Source organism: Pelobates fuscus, chromosome 3, assembly GCF_036172605.1.
Source record: "Pelobates fuscus isolate aPelFus1 chromosome 3, aPelFus1.pri, whole genome shotgun sequence".
Classification (NCBI taxonomy): Eukaryota; Metazoa; Chordata; class Amphibia; order Anura; family Pelobatidae; genus Pelobates; species Pelobates fuscus.
Genome location: NC_086319.1, coordinates 49,842,891 through 49,869,581, shown reverse-complemented (window position 1 = coordinate 49,869,581; position 26,691 = coordinate 49,842,891). Strand labels below are relative to the sequence as shown.

The 26,691-nt window shown below is 42.2% G+C and overlaps 1 protein-coding gene across 1 annotated transcript in view; it reads left to right on the top strand.

Moving 5' to 3' along the window:
* MYRFL (myelin regulatory factor like) overlaps window positions 1-7,632 on the top strand; it is a 161,560-nt gene extending 153,928 nt beyond the window's left edge. Inside the window, exons 25-26 of the mRNA XM_063447015.1 lie at window positions 5,484-5,558; window positions 7,515-7,632. Coding sequence (XP_063303085.1) covers window positions 5,484-5,558; window positions 7,515-7,601 — 162 coding nt within the window. The 3' untranslated portion in view covers window positions 7,602-7,632. The remainder of the gene's footprint in view (window positions 1-5,483; window positions 5,559-7,514) is intronic.
* Window positions 7,633-26,691: the final 19,059 nt, after the last annotated feature.

The window sequence follows — 26,691 nt, the reverse complement described above, 5'->3', positions numbered from 1 at the left end:
GAGGGTGGCTGGAAAATGAGCTCTGTGTGTGTGTCTGTATGTCTATGTATTTCTGGCTGTATGCATGTCTGTCTGTATCTGTATGTCTGTCTGTATGTCTATGTCTGTCTGTCTGTATGCATGTCTGTCTGTATGTCTGTCTGTGTGTATGTCTATGTCTGTATGTCTATGTCTATGTCTATGTCTGCCTGTATGTCTATGTCTGTCTGTCTGTATGTCTATGTCTGTCTGTCTGTATGTCTATGTCTGTCTGTATGTTTGTCTGTATGTCTATCTGTATGTCTGTCTGTATGTATGTCTATGTCTGTATGTATATGTCTGTCTGTATGTATGTCTGTATATGTATGTCTGTATGTATGTATATGTATGTCTATGTATGTCTGTATGCATGTCTGTCTGTATGCATGTATGTCTGTCTGTCTGTCTGTATGTATGTCTGTATGTCTGTATGCCATTATGTGTGTATGAATGTCAGTGTATGTATGTCTGCATGTCATTATGAATGTGTGTATGTATGGATGTCAGTGTCTGTATGAATGTATGTACATAGTGACATAGTGACATAGTTACATAGTTACATAGCTGAAAAGAGACTTGCGTCCATCAAGTTCAGCCTTCCTCACATTTGTTTTTTTTTTTGCTGTTGATCCAAAAGAAGGCAAAAAAAAAAACAGTTTGAAGCACAATTTTGCAACAAGCTAGGAAAAAAAATTCCTCCTTGACCCCAGAATGGCAGTCAGATTTATCCTTGGATCAAGCAGTTATTACCCTACATTGAAAGATTATATCCTTGAATATTCTGCTTTTGCAAGTATGCATCTAGTAGCTGTTTGAACATCTGTATGGACTCTGATGGGGCCCATCGGGTGGCCCATGCACTTAGGGCCACCCAATGGGCCCTATATCTTCAGGGGCCCGGTCAGCGCTGTGGCCGTGGTATAGCGCGACCGGGCCCCTTTAAAAAAATAATAAAATGCCGCCGCAGCACAAGTGCTGCTGGGAGGAAGTGGTCACTTCCTCCCAGTGCACTCCGCGCGGGAGGAGCGCGCGCTCAGCAGTGAAGAGGGAGAGCCAGCCGACTCCCAGTCCCATCAGCCCCAGCCACCCTCCTGCAAAGACAAGGTAAGAGACAGGAGGGTGGCTGGAAAATGAGCTCTGTGTGTGTGTCTGTATGTCTATGTATTTCTGGCTGTATGCATGTCTGTCTGTATCTGTATGTCTGTCTGTATGTCTATGTCTGTCTGTCTGTATGTCTGTCTGTATGTATGTCTATGTCTGTATGTCTATGTCTATGTCTGCCTGTATGTCTATGTCTGTCTGTATGTATGCATGTCTGTCTGTATGTCTATGTCTGTCTGTATGTCTATGTCTGTCTGTATGTTTGTCTGTATGTCTATGTCTGTCTGTATGTCTATGTCTGTCTGTATGTTTGTCTGTATGTCTATCTGTATGTCTGTCTGTATGTATGTCTATGTCTGTATGTATATGTCTGTCTGTATGTATGTCTGTATATGTATGTATGTCTATGTATGTCTGTCTGTCTGTCTGTCTGTATGTCTGTATGTCTGTATGCCATTATGTGTGTATGAATGTCAGTGTATGTATGTCTGAATGTCATTATGAATGTGTGTATGTATGGATGTCAGTGTCTGTATGAATGTATGTACATAGTGACATAGTTACATAGTTACATAGCTGAAAAGAGACTTGCGTCCATCAAGTTCAGCCTTCCTCACATTTGTTTGTTTTGCTGTTGATCCAAAAGAAGGCAAAAAAAACAGTTTAAGCACAATTTTGCAACAAGCTAGGAAAAAAATTCATTCTTGACCCCAGAATGGCAGTCAGATTTATCCTTGGATCAAGCAGTTATTACCCTACATTGAAAGATTATATCCTTGAATATTCTGCTTTTGCAAGTATGCATCTAGTAGCTGTTTGAACATCTGTATGGACTCTGATAAAACCACTTCTTCAGACAGAGAATTCCACATCCTGATTGTTCTTACAGTAAAAAAACCTTTCCTTTGCTTTAGACGAAATCTTCTTTCTTCCAGTCTAAACGCATGGCCTCGTGTCCTATGTAAAGTCCGGTTTGTGAATAGATTTCCACACAATGGTTTGTATTGGCCCCGAATATATTTGTATAATGTTATCATATCCCCTCTCAGGCGACGTTTTTCTAAACTAAATAGGTTTAAATTTGTTAACCTTTCTTCATAGCTGATATGTTCCATTCCTTTATTAATTTTGTAGCCCAACTCTGCACTTTTTCTAGTGCCATAATATCCTTCTTTAGAACAGGTGCCCAAAATTGCACAGCATATTCAATATGTGGTCTTACCAGTGATTTATAAAGAGGCAAAATGATATTCTCGTCCCGAGAATGAATGCCCTTTTTCATGCATGACAATACCCTACTGGCCTTGGCCACTGCTGATTGACATTGCACATTGTTGCATAGTTTGTTGTCTATAACAATTCCCAAGTCCTTTTCGTGTGTTGTTATCCCTAATACGCTTTCATTAAGGGTATATGTTGCTTGTGTATTCTTTACGCCAAAGTGCATAACTTTGCATTTTTCAACATAAAATTTCATCTGCCATTTGCGTGCCCAGTCCTCCAGTCTATCTAAATCCCTCTGCAGCAAAGTAATATCTTGCTCACATTGTATTATTTTACAAAGTTTTGTGTCCACATTGTATTATTTTACAAAGTTTTGTGTCATCTGCAAACACTGAAACATGACTTTCAATGCTGTCTTCAATCATTTATAAACATGTTAAATAGAAGGGGTCCCAGAACAGACCCCTGAGGGACACCACTTGCCACCTCTGTCCAGCTTGAAAATGTACCATTAACAACAACTCTTTGTACTCTGTTTTTAAGCCAATGTTCTACCCAAGAACAAGCATTTTCATATAGACCGATTTCCTTGAGTTTGAACACTAATCTTTATGCCAGTATGAATGTATGTCTGTATGTCATTATGAATGTATGTCTGTGTATGTGTGTGTGTATAGATGTCAGTGTCTGTATGCCAGTATGAATGTATGTCTGTATGTCATTATGAATGTGTCTGTGTCTGTATGTCCTTATGCATGTATGTCTGTATGTATGTTAGTATGTGTCTGTCACTATGTATGCCTGTGTGTCTGTATATGTGTGTATGTCTCACTATGTGTGTGTCAGTATGTATGCCTATATGTGTAGCAGTATGTGTGTCTGTTAGTATGTATCAGTGTGTGTGTGTGTGTATCTGTCCTTTTGCATCAGTGAATGTGTTTGTGTCTGTGTGTGTATTCCTGTGGGCGGGATTTGGAGGCGGTCTCTGTGGGCGGTTTTGGAGGTGGGCCCCTGGGGGCCCAGACCCTGAGCTCAGTTAGGGGCCCCAAAATTTCTGGTGGCGGCCCTGTATAGATCACAAATTAAGGAACTCCCATTGCTTCTCACTGCCTCGTTCCACACAATTATCAGGGCACAAAAAATACCCCACCAAATTCTTCCACTTCCTCCCCCATGCATTGGAATTTGTCATATATTTCCGTGAGGAACTGCATCACAAAAGGAAAATTAAGATTATCAGCCTGTAGAAATGTACCAGATCTGCTATGGATTTATAATTCCTTTACTAGCACCGTTGTCATTAATTACCAGTATGGCTTCCATTGTAAAAATCCTTTAAAAGCTCTGAGATCATTTAAAGCAATTTTTTTTTCTATATGGTGACTTTGTCATCAGCCTTGACTTTCTTTGTAAGTATTCTCAGTAAATACATACAGTTCAAGATTATATTTTAAAATGTATCATGTATGCAGATTAGGCCCCTTCTCCAGTCCCGGTACCCTTACTATCAAACAAGTATCTGAACAAACAATCATTAATATATGATTTATATTTTGTTATACTCTATTTATTTGGACAGTGACATACTACACTATATATTTTCCCTTTTTTTCTATTAATCCCTGCTTTTCTATATATATATATATATATATATATATATATATATTTTTTTTTTTTTTTTAAGGACACTTTAGGCGCTGCACCACTCCTTGTACTTTCAATCATTAATGTATACCTCTATTAACATTATTTTCTATCCTCTAACATTAACATTTTGAGTTAAACAATTAAGCTATTATAACATCCCGATGAGCTAAGTCGAGCACAGGTCAATGAATGCTGAGTTACTCTGTCTCCATTCAGACTTATTTTAAGGAAATTAAAAACGGCTTTATTTGAAACATTTCCATTCAAAATAAAGCAATCAAAAGAAGGAATTTATCGTAAAGATAAATAAAAGTATGTCAAATCTTTAACGGCGCCATTATCCCATTTCTGAAATTGATCATGACCTTCAAGTATAAATTGATCACTACCACTTAGTATCTTACACTTTGTTAAATACCGCTGCATTAATATATAACTATTGGCAGGCGTTGTATCTTTTCAATGAACATTCTTACAATATCTTTCTCTATTAACAATACAAATTGTTGGTGGTCGATCATTATAGCTCTTTAAATGCAACCATGCTTTTTGTTATAATAGTTAATTCGTTCATCTACTAAAGCTGTTTTGAATTGCTCTCTTCCATTGTACCTTAAAGGGATACTCCAGGCACCCAGACCACTTCTGCCCATTGGAGTGGTCAGGGTGCCAACTCCCACTTGCCCTTAACCCTGCAAGTGTAATTATTGCTGTTTTCATAAACTGCAATATTAACATTGCAGGGTTAAGTCCTCCACTAGTGGTTGTCAACTAGACAGTCACTAGAGGAGACTTCCGTGTTCATAGAACATGAAAAGTGGTTTAAAACGACGCTGGACGTCCTCACGCTATGTGAGGACCTCCAGCGTTGCCGAAATTCCTTTGGAAAGCATTGAAAGCATTATTCAATGCTTTCCTATAGAGAGGTCTAATGCGCGTGGGGAGGAGCGTAGGTGGAGCCTGACCCAGCGCAGAGGGACATCGGCGCTGAACTCTGGTAAACCTTAGAGAGAGTTCAGAGAAGGGCTACTAAACTGGTTCATGAATTGCAGGATAAAACTTACCAGGAAAGGTTAAAGGATCTTAACATGTATAGCTTGGAGCAAAGACGAGACAGGGGGGATATGATAGAAACATTTAAATACATAAAGGGAATCAACACAGTAAAGGAGGAGACTATATTTAAAAGAAGAAAATCTACCACAACAAGAGGACATAGTCTTAAATTAGAGGGGAAAAGGTTTAAAAATAATATCAGGAAGTATTACTTTACTGAGAGGGTAGTGGATGCATGGAATAGCCTTCCAGCTGAAGTGGTAGAGCTTACACAGTAAAGGAGTTCACGCATGCGTGGGATAGGCATAAGGCTATCCTAACTATTAGATAAGGCCAGGGACTAATGAAATTATTTAGAAAATTGCCCAGAGTAGATGTTTCTATGTATATGAAATAACATTGTCTATCAGGTAAATTAAACGTTAATCTTTTTTTAGGGATTTCACCATGTTTGGATTCTCCCTGTTGCCCAGATGTACGACAGCGAGTATCATCTCCGTGTTGCTACACCAGTGAGTTGATTCAGTTTGTGAAGATTCTTAAAATACATGTGCATGCTTCTATGTTTGTATACATATTATAGAGCGTTTTAAAAAGGTACATTTTCATAAAACTTTTAAGAACTATAGAAGACAAAAGTGTGCTACAATATATACATTCAGGAGTTAAATATAATAGGCAATTTAGTGCTTTTGTAGAATATTTTTTCTCCAGTAATAGTTTATTTTTGTTTCATTTCTCCAAATGTTTTGAGTTATTGGGAATAACCACCAGACAGGTTCAAATGTTCACTTGAATTAAATGTGCACTCCAAACACATAAATCACTTTATATGTGAAGAGTCTGTCCTCTTTTTTCATTTCATAAAAGAGCAAACTTCAATAGAAATGGGCAGTTTTATAAATGCACCCTGTCACACCTCCACAGGCTGTCAATCAGACAGCTATACATGCGACTTCCTGGTAGTTTAGCTCTGTGGGCAAGCAATTGCTCAGAGCACCTGCCTTGCAAAGACATTTTTGAATGACTTTAATACAGATTATGTAGACGGGTTTGATTACACAGCCACAGAATGTCTGTTCTGGGAAGAAGGGGAGGGCATGCAGTAGCGGCAGGTACTAGGTCTGAAGCTGTTGTAAGCCAAGATTTCATATAGCCCCCCCCCCCCCCCCCCCAAAGAAAACGAAAAACAAGTTGCATGCATACTTTCCTTTGAGGTATATATACAAAATTGTTATTGTTTTTTCCGTTAATGGAGTGTTCATTAAAACAAAAATCTGACTAACTCCTAGTGATATTGTATAGTAATAATATACAGAACTAAAAAAATAAATAAACTCTAAAAGTAAAAAGCTCAACATATTGTTCTTTATTTAGGTCATTGTCAGATTCATATAAAATGTTGTAGTTTACAAAATTTTCTGCAATAAAGCTCTATGAATCTGCCCTCTTACCGCACATGATGCAAGTACTGAAGGAATACACGCGCATTATTCCTTAAAAGGAACACTATAGGGCCAGTAACAAAAACATTTATTCCTGACCCTTTAGTGTTAAAAACACTATCTAGGCCCCCTTAATCCACCTAGCCCTCCTAAATACAGTGAAATCTTACTTTTATTCCAGTCTGTCATGCCAACTCTACTCCCGATCCGTCCTCCTTGGCTGAGATTTGATGATCTCAGCCAATCACAATGCTTTCCCATAGGAAACCTTGGATTGGCTGAGATCATCAATTCTCTATGACGAAAGTTCAGTGTCTCCATGCAGAGGGTGGAGACACTGAATGTCAGTGCTGCACACTGTGCAGAACTGCCCCAGGAACACCTCCAGTGGCCATCTAAGGGACTACCACTGGAGGTGTCCCTAGGCTGTAATGTCCATGAAGAGACAGTGATTACAACAAAAAGTCTGCAGGTACTGACTATACTAAACTATAGTGTCCCTTTAAGCATTTCAACTTGCTATAGTTCTATTTCTATCGTTCAAAGCAGAAGTGGATGCCTCTCATAAAGAATCACCAGATTCATTATTTCTCTACAATAAACATTGGACTGGTGGATTGCCACACACGCATCACATGTCCATAATGTTTTCCTATATGAAGCATTGGACAGGACAGAGATCACAGAGGGCAGATTAGACTGCAGCCCTTTTGCTTATCTTTTTTTAAGTTCATGTTTTTTTGTTTTTTTTGTGGTTTTTTTTTTACTAAAAAGTGGGGCAACGAATCTCATTAAAAAGAAACTGCACAGAAGACTCTGTGAAAAATATGTGAAGTGTTTGTTTGATTATGGGCACAACTAAGCAGCAACTAAACTAGGCTGTATATCGTTAAAAGGTTGTCCTTGCAAGATTCCAGATCACCTGTACCTACAATGTCACCTGTATGCCTAAAATGATCCCAGTTTTATATTTCATTTGAGTGTAATCACACCTGCTTTACTATGTCCTTTTTTTATACCTAGGACCTTGCGAATTGCTCAACAGACCCAAACTTTGCTGGGATCCTCTTCACCGATTACCATTTTTACTTCTATCGGAAGTGCACTTAGGACACTTCAGAATGTCCTTGGGAGCAATGCAGTTGTACACGTTCTCTTATACTCACTTACAGGGAGTGTTGTTCCCTAGTCTCTCATCTCTGCATTAACTACAAAGAACTATGAAGATGTATATTAAGTCAACGTTGTTAATGTTACATTATTTTCCAATTGACCTGTAAAGTAAATACGAAAGTCGAAATGGTTATTTGCTGTGTAAATACGACCAGATCTCAGAATGACTGTACATGACTATTTGTGAGACACGTTTATTTTTGGGGTGGAAGCAGGTAAGATCAGAGAGATTAGCTCTTTTCATAAATTACTGTATCATATGTTTGCCCATGTAAATAATAAAATGTAAAAAACTAAACCAAACCCCCCCCCCCCCCAGCATTTATTGTTATGAGCTTGCAAAACGAGGTATTCAGTCAACATTTGTATAAGAAAATAAAGTACAATTATCCAAATTCCATGTGATATAAATTTAGACTAGGACAGATGGCTCTCGAAATGCCTCAAAAGCCCATATGAATTTTGGGATAACTATTGTCTTATCTTTAGATTTTAAATGGTATGTGACATTGTGCATGGAAGTTGAATAACATATTTATAAGCAAAAACACATCCCTAATTCAGCTTAAAATGGAAAAAATTATATAAAATCAAAGATATTTTCTACGCGTTATGAAGGTCAAGCCGACCTTTCTATCTTTTAACATGAATCTTTGTTGAAATATGATTCTGGCGAGTGAGTAGAGGAGAGCTCTGTACTGGAGTGTCATAATTTGCTTTTCTGCTATTCTCATTTTGCCACATCGGAGACATCATTTGCTACACCGGAGACCCTCGAGCATTATTACACATGTTGTGCACGGCAAAATTTGAAAAGAAACTATGTGAATATCTGGCATATCAAATCTTATTATTTTCCTGATGTGTAAAAAATGACTTTTCTTTGTGTATGGTAGGGATTTTTTTTTTTTATAATTTATCATGTATAAATATTTTACTATAGAAATGAATATTCATGTATTGGAGTTTTGTTAGCTATAATCGTAATCCTTAAAGGGACGCTCTAGGCCCAAAACAACTTTAGCTTAAAGTGACACTGTAGGCACTATAAATATTTCATATCATTAAATTGGTTATAGTGTCTGAAGTCCCCTGGCATTGTCTCTCCATTCAAAGTTAAACTATTTTCAAGCAATGTAATATTAAATAAGGGTTCCCGGCCACCCACAGCACAGCTCCTAATGGAAGTATGACTAAGGCAGAGATTACACACTTCCTTGTAGTCCAGGGATAGGCAACCTTCGGCTCTGCAGATGTTTTGGACTACACCTCCCATGATGCTTTGCCAGCATTATGTGTGTAAGAGCATTATGGGGGATGTAGTCCACAACATCTGGAGAGCCGAAGGTTGCCTATCCCTGTTGTAGTCACACCCATTCATACCAGCAACAGGCACTATGATAGGCTGAAAGCTGTCAATTCAAACTCTCAGCCAATCACAGCTACATAGATACTATTAAAATACTAAAATTGTTTTAACACTGAATAAAAGGACTGTGCCAAGGGACTCCGCATGCTATATCCACAAGAGTGCGGGATGAAGCTGTTAAAGTTCCTACAGTGTCTAATGAAGTGGTTGTGGTGCATAGATCATGCCCATGCAGTCTTAATGTTAAATTTTCTGCCATTTAAGAGATACATCACTTTGTTTATGAAGCCCTATCTACACCTCCCCTGGGGCTTAGAGTGTATCTTTAAGTAAAGTTTCTAGTGTGTCATTGACAATACATGCGCAATGAATTGTATCGTACAGTATAATTAAAGATTCCAGGTAGAACATGCTCTCTGAAGTAGTGAACCAGGAACCTCATCAATTTTCAAGCTCAAATGCCAAATAGGAACCTTATGTGACAACTATTCCCTATATAGGTGAAAAAAATAGTAGATATACCTCTTAAGTGTTTGTTAAAGAATAAAAAAACTAACTCAATTTCCGATGACCTGTCTATCGAATTGGGCTTATGCGATTTCTTAGACTGTTGAATCACCGGTACAGTTTGTTTATCCAACTAGAATTTATACAGCGTGCACTTGTAGACGGTATTTTGAACTCTTTAGTACAAGCATAACAAATAAGATTTTGGTAGTTACTTGTCAATTACAGTTTCTGTGTTAGCGGTCAAGTACATTTGGGTTTATCTTGATAACTATAATAAACCATACTAAATTCTACCAAGAATGTTTCCTTGATTGTCAAAAAAATTGCTTTAACCGCTCTATTCAATATCAATAAACAGTCATCTCAAAACCACCAATGACTAATATATAAAAAAGAATACTTGAGTGCATTATTGCAACATATCATTTGTATGAGTCTACCTTCAGTGATTATGAAACTCTGTGCTTTTTGGTTTTTCATCTTTATTCACCTGTATAGCTCAAACCCTTTTCAGTGTTTCAGAAATGTATATTATTGTCAAATGCTTAAAGGCTACAGCCACAGCTGTCAGTTGTAATGCACCACTAAGCATTATAAAACATACATGCTGTTTTTATCCAAGTATCTAGCAAATCATTTTCAGCTCTTTGACTCCTGTGACATGTCGTTCCTGCAAATTAGTCGCCTAACTCATACAATCATAAATATAAAAAGAATAATAAAATAAAAATAAAGACAGCCATTGGAAAGGAAAACCAAGACTAACATCTAAATTAAACTGCTTAAGAAAGGTTTAAAAAATGCAGCAAGGTTTAGTAATTAGCAATAGGAATCCCTTAGTTCCACCAGGCTGTAAAGTACCATAAAAGATGAGAAAAAAATGTCCCGTACCCTTCTGGTGAAATCATCACAGATTTATTGATAAAAATGTCAATAGTTCATTGTGAGCATGGGTGTCCAAATTTAGCCATTCTGCTGTTGTTTAGCAGAGGGTTATGGGAGATAGTCTAACACTCTAAATGACCAAAGTTGACTAGTTCACACATTGAGATAGTGAATAGTGTCAGTGAAATAGTTACCGGTATGTCTCGTGCATGGCCTTTTATTATAAAAAACCTAGGGCATAGAACACAGTAACACTACACACCAAGGGTAACTCGAAGGTAAATAATATATTAGTTTAGTTTATTTTCCATTAATATCTGGTACCCTCATTTTAGCACTTCACAACGTATGCAATCAACACAGTAAAGGTGGAGACTAAATTTAAAAGAAGCAAAACTACCACAACAAGAGGACATCGTCTTAAATTAGAGGGACAAAGGTTTAAAAATAATATCAGGAAGTATTACTTTACTGAGAGGGTAGTGGATGCATGGAATAGCCTTCCAGCTGAAGTGGTAGATGTTAACACAGTAAAGGAGTTTAAGCATGCGTGGGATAGGCATAAGGCTATCCTAACTATAAGATAAGGCCAGGGACTAATGAAAGTATTTAGAAAACTGGGCAGACTAGATGGGCCAAATGGTTCTTATCTGCCGTCACATTCTATGTTTCTATGTATTATTGATTGTTATTGATTATTGATACTGAGGTCAATAATGAGAACAATAAAGATAATTATGTTAAAGAGACACTACAGGCAAAATAATAAAAACGAATTGTGCCATGTATATTGCATCATATTAAGGATGAGCTGCTTTATGTTTTTAATACAATTTTGAAAAAAAGTACAAATATTTCAACTTTTACTGCAGCACCCAAGGCTTATTCATCCACTCTAATGTCAAAATAGGAATGATTGGATTTAAGGATGGAATATGTTCTAGTGTTAGGGGTTTGAGGAAGGAATAAAGCTCTTTTGATTTACAAATAATGCCACACAATGGTTTGGATGAGTGTATTACAGAGTCACCTAGGGCTATTTACTAAACTTAGAATGGTCAGGATTTCTAAGTGGATTCTAAATGAATAAAAAATTTAAAACCAGAGCATCTGAACTGGAAACATAGCTGACTTGGAGAATTTTTTACAGTTAAGCTATTTGGGCCTTAAAGAAATTCCATAGTGTTAGTGTTAGGAATACAAACATGTATTCTTAACTCAATAATCCTGGATTGTACTCACTTTGTCTTCCTCGCTGTGGCTGGCCCAGCCTCCATGGCTGAGATCATCAATCTTGATAACCTCAGCCAATCCAGTGCTTAGCCATATGAAAGCATTGGGATGCAGTTGCGCATGTGTGGAAAAACACAGCCTATGAGCATCTCCTCGTTGAATCAATACATCTCTATAGGGAGCGTTCGCACATCCCCATGCAGAGAGTAGAACGTAGTAGGAAGCACCCAATGTGGCCATCGGAGTGACTGCCACTAGAGGTGTTCCAAGGCAGCAACTGCATTTTTTCTGAAAAGGCAGTGTGTATACATTAAAAAGCCTGCAAGGACAGGCTATAGACACCAGAACCACTACATTAAGCTGTAGTGGTTCTGGTGACTACAGTGTCCCTTTAATGTGAGGTAAATTAGAGATTAGTGCCACTAATAATATATTGGATTGCCTACTTACCACCAGATGAGGACAAGAGGATGATGATGGGCTCAGGCTGCAATCAGGCTCCACTGGTCTGGTGAAGAACAGGCTCTCTGGAGGCTATTTATAACAGTTCTCACAAAAACCAACGAATAGGAAGCAGCTACATTTTTTGGGGCCCCTTTCACAGCTCAATGTCTAGGCCCCCAGAACCTGTGAGTATGCCTACAGGGCCCGCCCATAAGTCCACCTACATGGCCCACCCATGAGTTTGCTCACAGGGATTGAAGTGTATGTGTGTAGGGGAAGTGTTGTGTGTTACTGTAGAGGATGTAATGTGTGTGTGTTCTTATGGACTGTAGTGTATAGGGATACCAATTTGTGTAAGGGATGTAGTGTGTGTTTGTGTGTGAAGAATGCACTGTGTGTTTCTGTGTGTGTGTGTGTGTGTGTTAGGAATGCATTGTGTAAATCTGTGTTTGTGTGTAAGGAATGCAAGGTGTGTTTCTGTGTGTGTGTATGTAATGTACTGCAGTGTATGTGTCTGTAAGAGGTGCATTGAGTGTGTGTAAGAGATGCATTTTGTTTCTGTGTGTGTGTAAGAGAAGCAGTTTGTGTGTGCATAAGGAATGCATTGTATGTTTTTGTATGTAATTGATGCATTGTGTGTGTGTGTGTGTCTGTGTAATGGATGCATTGTGTATTTCTGTGTGAGTAGGGATGCATTGTATGTTTATGTGCATGTGTATGTGTATGTGTGTAGGGATGCATTGTGTGTTTCTGTGTATGTGTAAGGATGCATTGTGTATGTGTGTAGTGTAAAAGAGAGGGTTTGTGGGGTAAGATAGGGGCTGAGAGGGGAGTAGCTCTTTATTTGTGTTATTATATTTATTTTGTCTCTCCTCTGCGTGTCTGTCTCCCCTACCAGTCCTCCCTCTCCCCCCTCTTCTTTAGTGATACTATTCCTGTCGTCCCCCTCCCCTTTAGTGGTCCTGTCTCCCACTCTCACCCCCCTCACCTTTAGGGGTCCTGTCTCTATCTCATCCCCCTCCCCTTTAGTGGTCCTGTCTCTCTCTCACCCCCTCCCCTTTAGTGGTCCTGTCTCTCTCTCACCCCCTCCCCTTTAGTGGTCCTGTCTTTCTCTCACACCCCTCCCCTTTAGTGGTCATGTCTCTCACACCTCCCCTCCCCTTTAGTGGTCCTGTTTCTCTCCCCTTTAGTGGTCCTACCTCTCACCCCCCCATCCCCCCCCCTTAGCTACCTCCCCCTTCATGGTGGATATTTCTCTCCACCTTCAGTGGTTCTCTCCCCCCATGCCTCCTACCTATCTTTGTAGCATGGCCAGGCGTCGGACCGCAGTACAGGAGCTTCTGTTTCCTGTACCCGGCCGAACTGACAGGAAGTGCTCTAACTTCCTCTCAGTCCGGCCGGGTACAGGAAACAGATGCTCCTGTACTGCGGTCCACTGCCCGCACCGCCCGGCCACGCTACACTGAGGGACTGGTAGGAGGGAGTGCTGTGCACTTCCCTCCTGCCAGGTCACTCAAATCTTGCGCCCCCTGGGCCGGTGCGCCCAAGGTGACTGCCTAAGTCGTCTATAGGACTCACTGGCCCTGATTGTGAGTCTGTTGAAGAACTTCACAGTTTTGTGCAACGTGCATAAATGCAATACAGATATCTACAATATTGTGCAGTGTTTATGAGCTTTGAATTGTTAGAAATATTTTTCTTTCTGTTGCACAACCACCCTGCAATCTAACCATGCATCTCTCAAAACTTCATTCTGGATATTTCCCATGTCTGGCAGTGGCTTTTTTTCACTGTGGAAATTATATTCCCTTTGCAAATATAGGAAGGGAACAATGTCTATATACATTGCCCCCCACATTTAAGCCCCCCTCTTATAAATATCCTATGAATATCAAACAGTGGGAAATAAGCTCTAATAGTTGTGCTACTCATTGAGTCTCTTTAACAAAATAATTTTTTAAAATAAAAAATACATTTATATATATTTCAACTGCAGCTATCTTTAAAATATGTCTAGTTAGTGGTTTAAAAAAGGCCAATATGGGGAAATTAGCCATAGCATCATCAAGCTCATGGTAAGGTCAGCCTATGCACACTGTGCCGTAATGATAACGAGTCACAGTTGCCAAGCTATAAAGTTTCAACACAAACTGTTGGCTCATTTGAAGCCATTACTTCAACTCGTTACAATCAAGGCCCACTTTCCTTTCTGTAGCATAAAATGCAACCATAAACACTCGCCATAGATGATTAATCACAGAGCAAGGCATTTAATCAGCCGTGTAAAATGTTTACTGCTTTTATTACAGGCTTTAGTGTGCTGATGTTGTTATACTTCGATTAAAAATGCATGTGGTATCTAGAACACACTACAAAAAGGAAACCTAAAAGTAGCGAGTTATAAAATGTCTATTAAACAAACAATTTGCCGAGATGCTATAATGAACAAGCCTAGACAAATTGTGATGCATAAATAATTCAGGTTAACCTTAGAAATGTCACATTAAGTTTTAATGTATATTCATGCATAACCTTAAAGGAATACGCCAAGAACCATTAAGACTACAGCTCAACATAGTAGTTGTGGTGGGTGGACTTCCATGGTGCTGTCCCACCTAAAATGTCAAGTCATTTTGGTATGGTTTGACAACTTACCTTGGTCCCCTGGCCACTGGCAGCCACATCCTCCGTATCCAGACGTCTCCTATAGGAGAAAGTGGATGTGTCTGTAGAATAATGTGCAGTCCATTAACATGTAGTGGTTATGGTGGTTGGAGTATTAAATAACACAAATATTGGTGTCTTTTTATTTCAGTGCTATGTTATTTTTTATATATACAGTTGTTATCAAAATTAGAAGTTGCATTTTTTTGAGTTGAATTTGGGAAAACCACATGTAGTGTTTGTTGTGTTGAGCTATTTCAATTGCTTTTGTTTTATCTGTTCATTGCAAACAACTGAAAGTCTGTACATTTTGACACAATCTGATTTTCAATGGGGGTTGAATAATTTTGATTACAACTGTATCTGTCAGGGGGTTGATTACTAGTGACGTTATAAGAATAAATACTTGGATGTGCCTTGGATAAATCCACCTTGTTTAGCGATTTCCACATTTTATAATGTTACAAACTGTAATTAATATGTAATTTATTGGAATTATTACTATTTAATATACAAAACATACCAAACACTTTGGAGGTACAAAATATTTTTTATTGATTGAGAAAACTATTTTCCAATAGTCTCCAACCATATGACAGAATTTTAAACATGACCATTTGCCATGGTCACACATGTGGGATCCCAATAGGAAAAGTTAGTAAAAACATATCTCAAAGAATCAACGCTATAAATGTAAACAAATATGGATTTTCCGAATACTGACTACAGGGGTTGAATATTATGCAACCATCAAATTTATTTTATTCCTTTTGTTTATTTTTTTTTGAATCACAAAATTAGTATTTTCTTTCTTTTATTGAAGCATTTGTGATGGGGTACAGAAGAGAAGAGGGAAACGTTTAGTTTGATTACATTAGAGGGTGTAGACATTATCAGAGTTATACTAGTACATTTCTTGAATAACAATGCTTCGTTTTTTGTTTTTTTAAATTATGAACTTGTCGATTGGGAACAACATAATGTATTCAAGAGCACTGCATGACGTGTTAAAAAGTCAAAGGAATAGCAAAAGACAATATAGTGTCTAGGCATGCAGTCAATAAACATAGCACGATTCAGGCTGGATTTACTCCAATTTAGGGGACATAAACACGTGTGGGTTGTCGGTAGATTAAACTACAAGTAGGCAAACATTAGACTAACGCAGCAAACGATAATATTAACGTGTTATGAGGGTCGCCATCTTAGTTCGGCCTACAGTATATATTAACTCAGGAGGCATAACCCTGTTCTGCTCTAGTAAACATACTTGGGTCACATAGTGTGCCCTGACATGCGCCAGGAGGCTAATGGAACAGTAAGTGGACGCGTAGCGTGCATGGTAACGTTACAGTGTGTGCTGGTAAAATTAACTGTGTGACTGTGTGGGTCAAGAATATAAACATATCCACCGCTCAGGGTGAGTAGTACTAAGTAGAGATAAAACCAATGCACCCCCAGTCTGCGGCCTTATCACAACTGTAGTTGAAAGTACCCGGTATAGGTCTGAGATTTATATTGGTAACTTGCTACCTGAAGAAGTGACGTCTGGCTCAGCTAACGCCTTCACAAAATATAAAAACAACAGGTAAAACTTAGGTGCATTGAGTAGTAAAACAAAACATAAGGTTATGCATATCTCGTGAGTATATTGCCAAGGTAATATTGCGCCAGGTCGTGAGTGTCCGTCAGCTTGTGGTCTGGCCTTTTATGATCAGGATCTAGGATTCAATCAGCCGACCCCTGTCGGTCTCATGGCTTTGCGTTCTAAGCTTAAAGATGAGAGGTCTAGTCAAAGCAAAATCAAATAATAATAATCAAGGGTATCCACTAGCAGGTAGGTGCAAAACAAGGTATGGTTTGTTGGTCACAGTTCAGCTGGGGCACATGTGGCCAGGTAGGTATCTAGGCTGTAGGTCGTCGTCAGCAGTGATAATGTCCCTGAGGGTGCCAGGCATGTAAGCTGGGGCCTTGCACTACTAGCTGTTGAAACTCATCCCCTTCAGCCTATGCCCACCGGGTGTACAGACCTGTCCATCTTGAGGGTGGCCTGCCCGGGGGCGTCGTTGGTCTGAGTGTGGAGCTTCGTGTGAGCTTGGTCATGAGGCTTCCATGGTGCCCTTAGAGGTGAGTTCTGTCGCGGGTGTGATGCATGGGAGTGTGGATGACCCCTCTTGAGCTGTGGCACCGGTCGCTCCCGGTTTCCAGCTGGGTCCGGTCTTCGAGAGAAGTGTGGCTGGGGAGACTCCCGCTTTTGCTGTGAGGCTGGGTTGGGCTTTGGCTCTCGGAGAGGTGTTCCTGAGTGTCGGTGGTGTCGGGCTCCGGTTAGCCGGGGGCTTCTCTGGCACGCTGGCGGGTTGTATAGGGCCACTGCTGTGCGGGTGCGGGGAGAGGTAATCCTCCAGCCCCAGGCTGGTGAGCAGGCCTGCATCACTGTGCCACAAACCCGGTGACTGCCAGAGTCCGAGTTTACTCCTCTTATGGGAGAGCCGGGGGGTCTGGTGTTGTGCTGCCGCTTACGGCGCTGGGACCTCCGCCGATGTGGGAGATGCGTACGGGCTTTAGCCCTGGTGGCCTTCAGCCCAGGTGGGCTACGTGGAGTAGGGATTTTCGGCTGTGGGACCGCTGTGCCCGAGGACACCCTCCTCACTCCCTGTCGCGTGTGCCCCGACTCACCGGCGTGCAGCTCGGATTGTGGGCTGAACTGGGCTGACTGCATGCGCTGCTCCAGCTTCTCCCAAAACCGGAGAAAGGTTTCTTCAAGACGTTGCAGGATGTCTGTGTGAGTACTGTGGCTGGGCATGCAGTTTTGAGGCTGGCTGCGAGTGTGAGGTGAGTCTATAGCCGCCATCTTGAACGTGCCTCGAGGCGAGCTTGTTTAGGGCCTTGCTTTTCGCTGGTGGTAGAAGTTCTCCACTGCGGTTCTGAGTGGTCCAGGATAACCCCCACTGGACCGGGGGGGGGGGAGGTGGGTGAGTAAGAGGCTGCAGTCGCCGTACCTGTGCCCGGAGAGCGGCCGTCTCCCCGTGGCTCAGACCCTGGTAGGCCGCAAGCCTCGGTGTGTCCGTTCGGCTGTGCCGGAGCTTGGAAGAGGCACCGATCGATGCAGCAGTCTCTCCTAGTCTCAGTCGTCGCGGTTTGCCGGCTGTCAGCCACGATTTTCATGCAGAATTCCCCGTTTTATCGTCCCCAAACGTGGGAGCTCTCGCCCGACACGTCTGGGCTGCTTGGTTGCTTAGCTCCGCCCCCCACAAAATTAGTATTTTCAACTCAGCATTGGTAACGTTGTATAAAACTATGGTAAAATGGCAAAAACAATCAAATCACAGTTTGTAAAATGCAAAATGTGGATTTGTTACAAACAAAAATATGTTTTCAAACCTTAATGGAGAACTTAAAATCACCTATTTTTGCAAATAAATATTGAGATTTGACCGTACTATGATTAAGCCCAGCACTGTATTTGGTCAGAAATGCATCAATTGGCACGTTGGATGCGGGTTGACTTGCTGAAAGGGAATTGTCTTTTAATGCCCTGCTTTTGGATTGATTTTAGTTCTGTAAGGGGTGAATTCATTATATGCTGTTTTAATTTACTACAGAAGTTGAGTTTTAATCTTCAGTTTTTAAGGATGTTTTTATCTGGGTACCACTGATTGCAAAGTACCCCTGTATCGATAGGTCCTGGAGTAAACTTAACATTCAAGATCAGCATGTGCACTGAAAAAATGAGTGCTTCAACACGCTCTCCTCAAGTATATGTTTTCCTGTTGACACCTCTAATAGCGCACCTTGAGTGGGGGAGTGGAGTACCCAATGGGGTAAGTACATTTTTTTGGAGTGATAGAATACTTCAATAGGTACTTTGAAGTGATAGAATAAGGAACTGTTGCCTTCAGTACCCTCATACTAAATAAAAACCTTGTATATGTACGCATATTCTGTACATGTTTTGTTTGATTTTTAACCTTTTATATGGTGTTTTACACTTTTATCTTTCGATTGCCAGCCTGGTAATTAAAACGATTCTTAAGACACCATAACCACTACAACTAATTAAAGTAATTATGTTCGCAAGAGTCCCTGGGCACTGCCCCATTTTCAAATGGTTTAACAGTGAATGAAGGTGCCTTGCAGCCCACAACCAGGGCTGCATTGCCCAGGGCACTGTACAGGGCAGATGGCAGACAGCGTGTATGGCGTAGTGTGGGTGAACGGTTTGCTGATGTCAAAGTTGTGGATTGAGTGGCCCCTGGTGGCACTGGGGTTATGGCATGGGCAGGCGTATGTTATGGACAACGAACACAGGCGCATTTTATTGATGGCATTTTGAATGCACAGAGATACCGTGATGAGATCCTGAGGCCCATTGTTGTGCTATTCATCCACGATCATCACCTCATGTTGCAGCATGATAATGCACGGCCCCATGCTGCAAGGGTCTGTATACAATTGAAAACATCCCAGTTTTTGCATGGCCAGCATACTCACCGGACATTTCACCCGTTGAGCATGTTTGGGATGCTCTGGATCGGTGTATACGACAGCGTGTTCCAGGTCCTGACAATATCCAGCAACTTCGCACAGCCATTGAAGAGGAGTGGACCAACATTCCACAGGCCACAATCAACAACCTGATTAACTCTATGCGAAAGAGATGTGTTGCACTGCGAGAGGCAAATGGTGGTCACACCATATACTGACTGGTTTTTGGCCCACCCCCCCGATCCCCTGTGGCCTCCCCAATACTGTAAAACTGCACATTTTAGAGTGGCCTTTTATTGTGGCCAGCCTAAGGACCACCTGTGCAATAATCATGCTGTCTAATCCGCATCTTGATATGCCACACCTGTGAGGTGGATGAATTATCTCGGCAAAGGAGAAGTGCTCACTAACACAGATTTAGACAGATTTATGAACAATATTTGAGAGAAATAGGCCTTTTGTGTACATAGAAAAAGTCTTAGATCTTTGAGTTCAGCTCATAAAAAATGGGGGCAAACACTAGGGATGTACATGGGCAACTAATTCGGTTCAGTTTGGAAATTCAGGTAAGTAAAAAAATGTGTCTGCTTTCGACAATTCAGACCAATGGCATTCGGTTCGGTTCCGCACTTCGGCAATTAGGCACTTCAGACATTCAGAACTTTGGTAATTTGGACCCTAACCCTAAACCCTAACCCTAGCCCCTAACCCTAATCCTAACCCCTAACACATAACCCTAACCACTTGTTTTGCCACTTTTCAGAAATCCAAAGCACTTTGGAACTTCTGCAATTTGGAACTTCGGCAATTCAGTTCGGTACGGCACTTCGGAAATTCGTCACTTCGGCCATTCTGAAATTCGAACTTCAGACATTCATAAGCATCCAAATGACCGAATTTCACGAAATTCGGCCGAATGTACATACGTAACAAAACGAATTGCACATGTCTAGCAAAAACAAAAGTGTTGCGTTTATAATTTTGTTCAGTGTATATTTCAACATTTACACCTACAAGTAGAAAACTAAATCTCAGGTTCAATGTTGTCACTTTTAGTACTTTATTTAGTACTTTAGTACTTTTTTAGGATTGAAGGTTTTACCCATAGGACCGAGTATTGTAATTGCAATACTCTCAAGTGTTATTGTAAGTTTTAGGCCAAGCTAGTGGAGATGGAGAACAAAATTATCAAGTTAGAGAGTTTTATTCAAGTGCGCTATCTTGATCCGAAATGTGAAATTCCCTTTGAGAATTGTAACGGACCGTTTTGCTCACCAGAGGTTAAAAAACATTTAGGCGATAATCCCCTTCCAGATAGACAAGCAGCTACTGCAATCACCAATCTCCCGAACTGCAAACACACAAAGTCACCAACTCCCGAATAGGAAACACACGAACACAGGAAGCAGCCGAACAGGAAAAACCATACGAAAGGTTTACACTCCTGGCAATCGGCATACAATCCAATTCCCCCCAAGAACGAGACGACACTTCGTTTTGAGGGTCAAGCAGAATCTGGCTGTACTGGCACATACAGTCTCTTTTATTCCCAATCCACAAACATAGTACAGCCCACAGGGTTTTACAGAACAACCAATCCATCCGTACAATACACACAGACACTCCCACACAAAATCCTCCCCTCTGCCTGTGATATGATTACTGAACACAATGGGTAATCTCATTATCACAGGCAGAGGAATACAGTTTTTACACAATATTTATAATTTCTAAGATATACATGTCACAAACATAAAACATACATTTTCATAATCAGCATGCGAGAAATAGAAACATAGAAACATAGAATGTGACGGCAGATAAGAACCATTCGGCCCATCTAGTCTGCCCAGTTATCTAAATACTTTCATTAGTCCCTGGCCTTATCTTATAGTTAGGATAGCCTTATGCCTATCCCACGCATGCTTAAACTCCTTTACTGTGTTAACCTCTACCACTTCAGCTGGAAGGCTATTACATGCATCCACTACCCTCTCAGTAAAGTAATACTTCCTGATATTATTTTTAAACCTTTGTCCCTCTAATTTAAGACGATGTCCTCTTGTTGTGGTAGTTTTTCTTCTTTTAAATATAGTCTCCTCCTTTACTGTGTTGATTGCATACGCTGTGAAGTGCTAAAATGAGGGTACCAGATATTAATGGAAAATAAAGTAAACTAATATATTATTTACCTTAGAGTTACCCTTGGCGTGTAGTGTTACTGGGTTCTATGCCCTAGGTTTTTTATAATAAAAGGCCATGCACGAGACATACCGGTAACTATTTCACTGACACTATTCACTATCTCAATATAGTCTCCTCCTTTACTGTGTTGATTCCCTTTATGTATTTAAATGTTTCTATCATATCCCCCTGTCTCGTCTTTCCTCTAAGCTATACATGTTCAGATCCTTTAACCTTTCCTGGTAAGTTTTATCCTGCAATCCATGAACCAGTTTAGTAGCCCTTCTTTGAACTCTCTCTAAGGTATCAATATCCTTCAGAAGATATGGTCTCCAGTACTGTGGACAGTACTCCAAGTGAGGTCTTACCAGTGTTCTGTACAATGGCATGAGCACTTCCCTCTTTCTACTGCTAATGCCTCTCCCTATACAACCAAGCATTCTGCTAGCATTTCCTGCTGCTCTATTACATTGTCTGCCTACCTTTAAGTCATCAGAAATAATCACCCCTAAATCCCTTTCCTCAGATGTTGAGGTTAGGACTCTATCAAATATTCTGTACTCTGCCCTTGGGTTTTTATGTCCAAGATGCATTATCTCTGCACTTATCCACATTAAATGTCAGTTGCCACAACTCTGACCATTTTTCTAGTTTACCTAAATCATTTGCCATTTGGCTTATCCCTCCTGGAACATCAACCCTGTTACATATCTTAGTATCATCCGCAAAAAGACACACCTTACCATCAAGACCTTCTGCAATATCACTAATAAAAATATGAAAGAGAATGGGTCCAAGTACAGGTCCCTGAGGTACCCCACTGGTGACAAGCCCAAGCTTTGAATATACTCCATTGACTACAACCCTCTGTTGCCTGTCACTCAGCCACTGCCTTACCCATTCAACAATATTGGAATCCAAACTCAAAGATTGCAGTTTATTGATAAATAAACACATACTCAAAAATCAGGGCAATTGGTTCAGGGGTTAAAAAGTTATATTGAAGTCCTTTAGGACCGACCGTAAGCACATTTTCCTGCCCAAAACAGTTCCATAGATTTGGGCTGTGCGGTTGGTCTATTTCAGGCTGAAAAAATGACTAAGTCCCATTCAAACAAGCGTTCGAATCTTCGAACGGGACTTAGTCTCTGCGGCTGCAAAATCACCATGGGAGAAGGTAGGGCTCACCGGTGTTCACGGAACTGTGTAGCCGATTTCAGTTCCATGAATTTGGCTACACATACCGCTGACCGCATGGAATGAACCAAGATGGCCGCCGCCACGTGTTCGTTTGTCGAATGGCGGCCACTTCGACTACTTCGGCACTTCGACGGCATTCGAAGTGCCAATTTAAAAGTACAAACCCTTTCTCTGGGAGTTAAAGGGCCAGCAGCAGCACATTAAAAATCCTTTATGCCCCAAGCGTGGCTTGGACACGGAGCGAGCTGGACGTGTTTGCCTAGAGCTCCGCTCCACCGCTCCACCGCACCGCTAATCAGCTAACTTTAGCGTTTATACACATCTGAAAGAAGCCTAAACTGCTCCCGGGGATGGACAAGAGGCCCCAGAAGAAGAACCCTAAAAAGGGCCAAGACTCCGGTACCTCCGTGGCAGAGTTCTTCACCGCACAAGCTACGGCCGCAGATCGCCAAGATGGCGGTCGGCGTCGGGAAGGAGGGAGGTGAGGAGCCGGCGCTCTGGACTGGTGCTGCGGGATCTCAGAGCATTGCAGATGCAGCCCAAATACTCACCTCACTCGCAGAGGTAAAATCATTCCTGGCTGGTGAGATAGAACGAGCCGTCAAGCTCCTCCGGGATGAAATCCAGGCCCTGGGAGACCGCACCACGAGGCTGGAAACGAGGCTTGAAACTACAACAAAGGCCCACAACACGGCCGTCGCACAACTTAATCAATTGACGGCCAGAATGGTGGCGGCTGAATTAACCATCGAAGACATGGCAAATATATCACGCCGCAATAACCTTCGTCTAAGGGGCCTCCCAGAAAACGCGGGAGAGGGCCCTGTGGCGGCCATAGTGTCTACAATTCTGAAACCACTACTGCCCGATATCCCTGACCACCAGTGGCACATTGAAAGAGCCCACAGAGCTCTGCGGGCAAAGAGGCCTGACGCCAACTACCCAAGGGACATTATCATAAAGTTCCTGCATTACCAAACGAAAGAAGCCATCCTTAAGAAAAGCAGAGAGGCCCGGATCACCTTCCAGGGAGCTGAGCTGTCCGTATTCCAGGACTTAGCGCCTACTACCCTACAGAGGAGACGGGAATGGAGGCCCATTACAGAGTCACTGCGAGACGCAGGTATCCGATACGCCTGGGGGTACCCCTTCAAGCTCCTGGCGTTCAGGGAGGGGAGAACGCACGTCCTTCACCCAGGAATGGATGCCCGATCCTTCTTCACGGCCATGGAATTGCCGGCCCCAGAGGGGATCCCTACAGTGGCGGCGGAGTCTGGAGCCCTACAGCCCCTACCAAGAGAATGGCATACCATCGGAGAGTAAGGTACAGGGGCACAATATACATCAAGGGACAGTGACTGTCCACACAAAGTTCAACGGGGGTTGAGGAGAGGCCCAGGTCGACCAACTTGGGGGGGGAATTGGGAGGGGGAAAAACACTTCATCAATGGGTATGGGAGAACATTTCCAGTTAACCAAGGGTGGACATTGAGCGCTGGACATACCGTATAACAACGTTTGGGTGGGGGATGGGGAGGGGGGGACTGGGTTGCTGAGATTGGGTGTCGGGGTACTGGTATCTGATAACTCAACCCAGAATTATGTATAGTATTATATTCCATATATTATATGTATTTATTTGTAGATCCAGACCATAGCCCTGCTGCCAGGCCCCGGGTTTTTTCCTACGCTATGCGATCCCATACAAAAAAAAAAAGTAATTAAAAAAATTGAAAAAGGGGTAAAATTAGGTAACATTGACCCTATTGACCAAGGAGCCCCCTCTATAGCGGGTTACCTAGGAGAGGTCGCGCCCAGCGACGGCCCTCCCCTGAGGGCCCGGGGGTCCTGTCTCCCTGTTCCTGGCCCTCTTACATTCACTAGCACCCGACAATAGGGGTATCTACCAGCCGAGCAGGGGACCACAATAGCTATACTAGGGTAGACGGGCTTAAGTGATAGAGCTATGGTTCGGGTGTATGGGAGGGGGTGGCCGGATGGAATGGGTTCTGGGGTAGCAATGTATATACTGTATTTCTGTTAAATGTATGTATTCGCTGGATGTGATCTACCTGTATGGGAGCCACGCCGCATTGCCTACAAATATACACTAGGTAACCCCGTAGCGGCCAAGCGACCCGCCCAAAGGTATAAGGAGGGATGCCCCACTGGCCAGCATAGACAAACCTGAGGGAAGGCTATGTGTATCTCCCACCTTTTATTGCCTAACCAGTTTATCAATGTTCAAATGCTTACACTGATTGTACAATGCTTCCCCACTGGGTAAATGTAAACGTTACAGTTACTTCTAGGTCGCTGTTCCAATTCCCACACCTGTGTCCCCTCTCCCTGAGACCCAGTTCATATGCGGGGGGATGGACCCCCCCTGGCTCCCTTTAATACCCTTGCGCCCGACAGAACGGGCATTTACCAGCTGAGCATGGAACTGCAATAGGTGTACTAGGGTTGTCAGGCCTAGGGGATAGACCCATGGCCCGGATGTACGGGAGGGGGTGGCCAGATGGTATGGATTCTGGGGTAGCAATGTATATACCACATCTCTGTTAAGTGTATGTATTCGTTATATATGATTCACCTGCATGGGAGCCTATTTGCGTTGCCTACAAATACACACTGTGTAACCCCGCAGCAGACGAGCGCCCCACCCAGGTGTATAAGGAGGGATGACCCAATACGGTACTCGACTAAATAGTTAATTACTGTTCAAGTGTATATACAGATTGTACAACGCTCCCCCGCTGGAGAGCTGTAAATGTAAATGTAAAAGTTAATGCTAGGTTAATGTTCCACTTCCCACACATGCATTCCCTCTCCCTGAGACCCAGTTCATATGCTGAAGTTGCCCCCCCCCCGTATCAAAATTACGGCCTCTCGCCTTTTAACCCCACGGAGTCACGCAACCCAGTCCCTCCCTGGGACGCACATACACGTACAAGGGACGCACACACCAAACTGACATATAGCGATTAAAGCGGTGCGGTTCCGCCACGGCTTTGTAACCCGAAGTCCATATAGTACCCGGCTGGGTACAGGCTGTGGACGCGAGGACGACACCCCAAATAGACCTGGCAATTAGTAAGTCCAGTCTTTTTTATTTTTCTCTTTCTTTTCTTCTCTCTTTACTCTTATCTCTCTTTCCCCCCCTTACCTTACCCCCTTCCTGCCCCCCCCCCCCGGTATGCGATGGTCTCAGAGGCGGAGGCACACATCATAACACCAGTAATCGGTAACTATTATAGCAATAGTGACAATCAGAGAGGGAGCCCACTGACGGGCAACGAGCGACAACCACCGCGACAGATATGGCTCTAAAACTACTTTCCATAAATGTCAAGGGCTTGAACGCCCCTAGAAAGAGACGCCTCATGCTCAGGGAGATCAAACGACACAACCCTGACGTAGCGCTCATTCAGGAGACACACATATCTCAGAACACGACGTTCCGCATTAGAGACCGTACGTACCCTACATCCTATGAGGCTAGATCTCACCGCAAACACAACGGGGTGGCTATCCTTGTACATAGCAGGTGCCCGATACAAATACAATCTGAGGACATAGACACAGACGGCAGGTACGTCATACTGTCAGGGACACTGTACTCCCATCCAGTGCACTTAATCAATGTGTATGCCCCTAACTCACCAGACTCAACATTCTGGGGGACAATGACGGATAAAATTAAGGCCCTTCCATACGGTATGTTAATCATGGGGGGCGACTTCAATGCCGCACCGTGCCCAGCGGTTGACAGAAGCACCAGGACGGGTATCCAGAGGTCGCAGGGCAGGGGGGGTCAGGACAGAATGCTTCATGGTTTTCTCCAAAGCACCAGCCTGATTGACGTGTGGCGGGCCCAGCATCCCGGAGAACTCGATTACACCTTTTACTCCGCACCGCATGGTACCTACTCGAGGATTGACTATTTCCTCGTTAACGACACAAGCATGGCAAAGGTAAAAGAGACCGCAATTGGTTCAATCACATGGTCAGACCATGCCGAAGTCACCCTGACGCTGGATCACCTGTGCG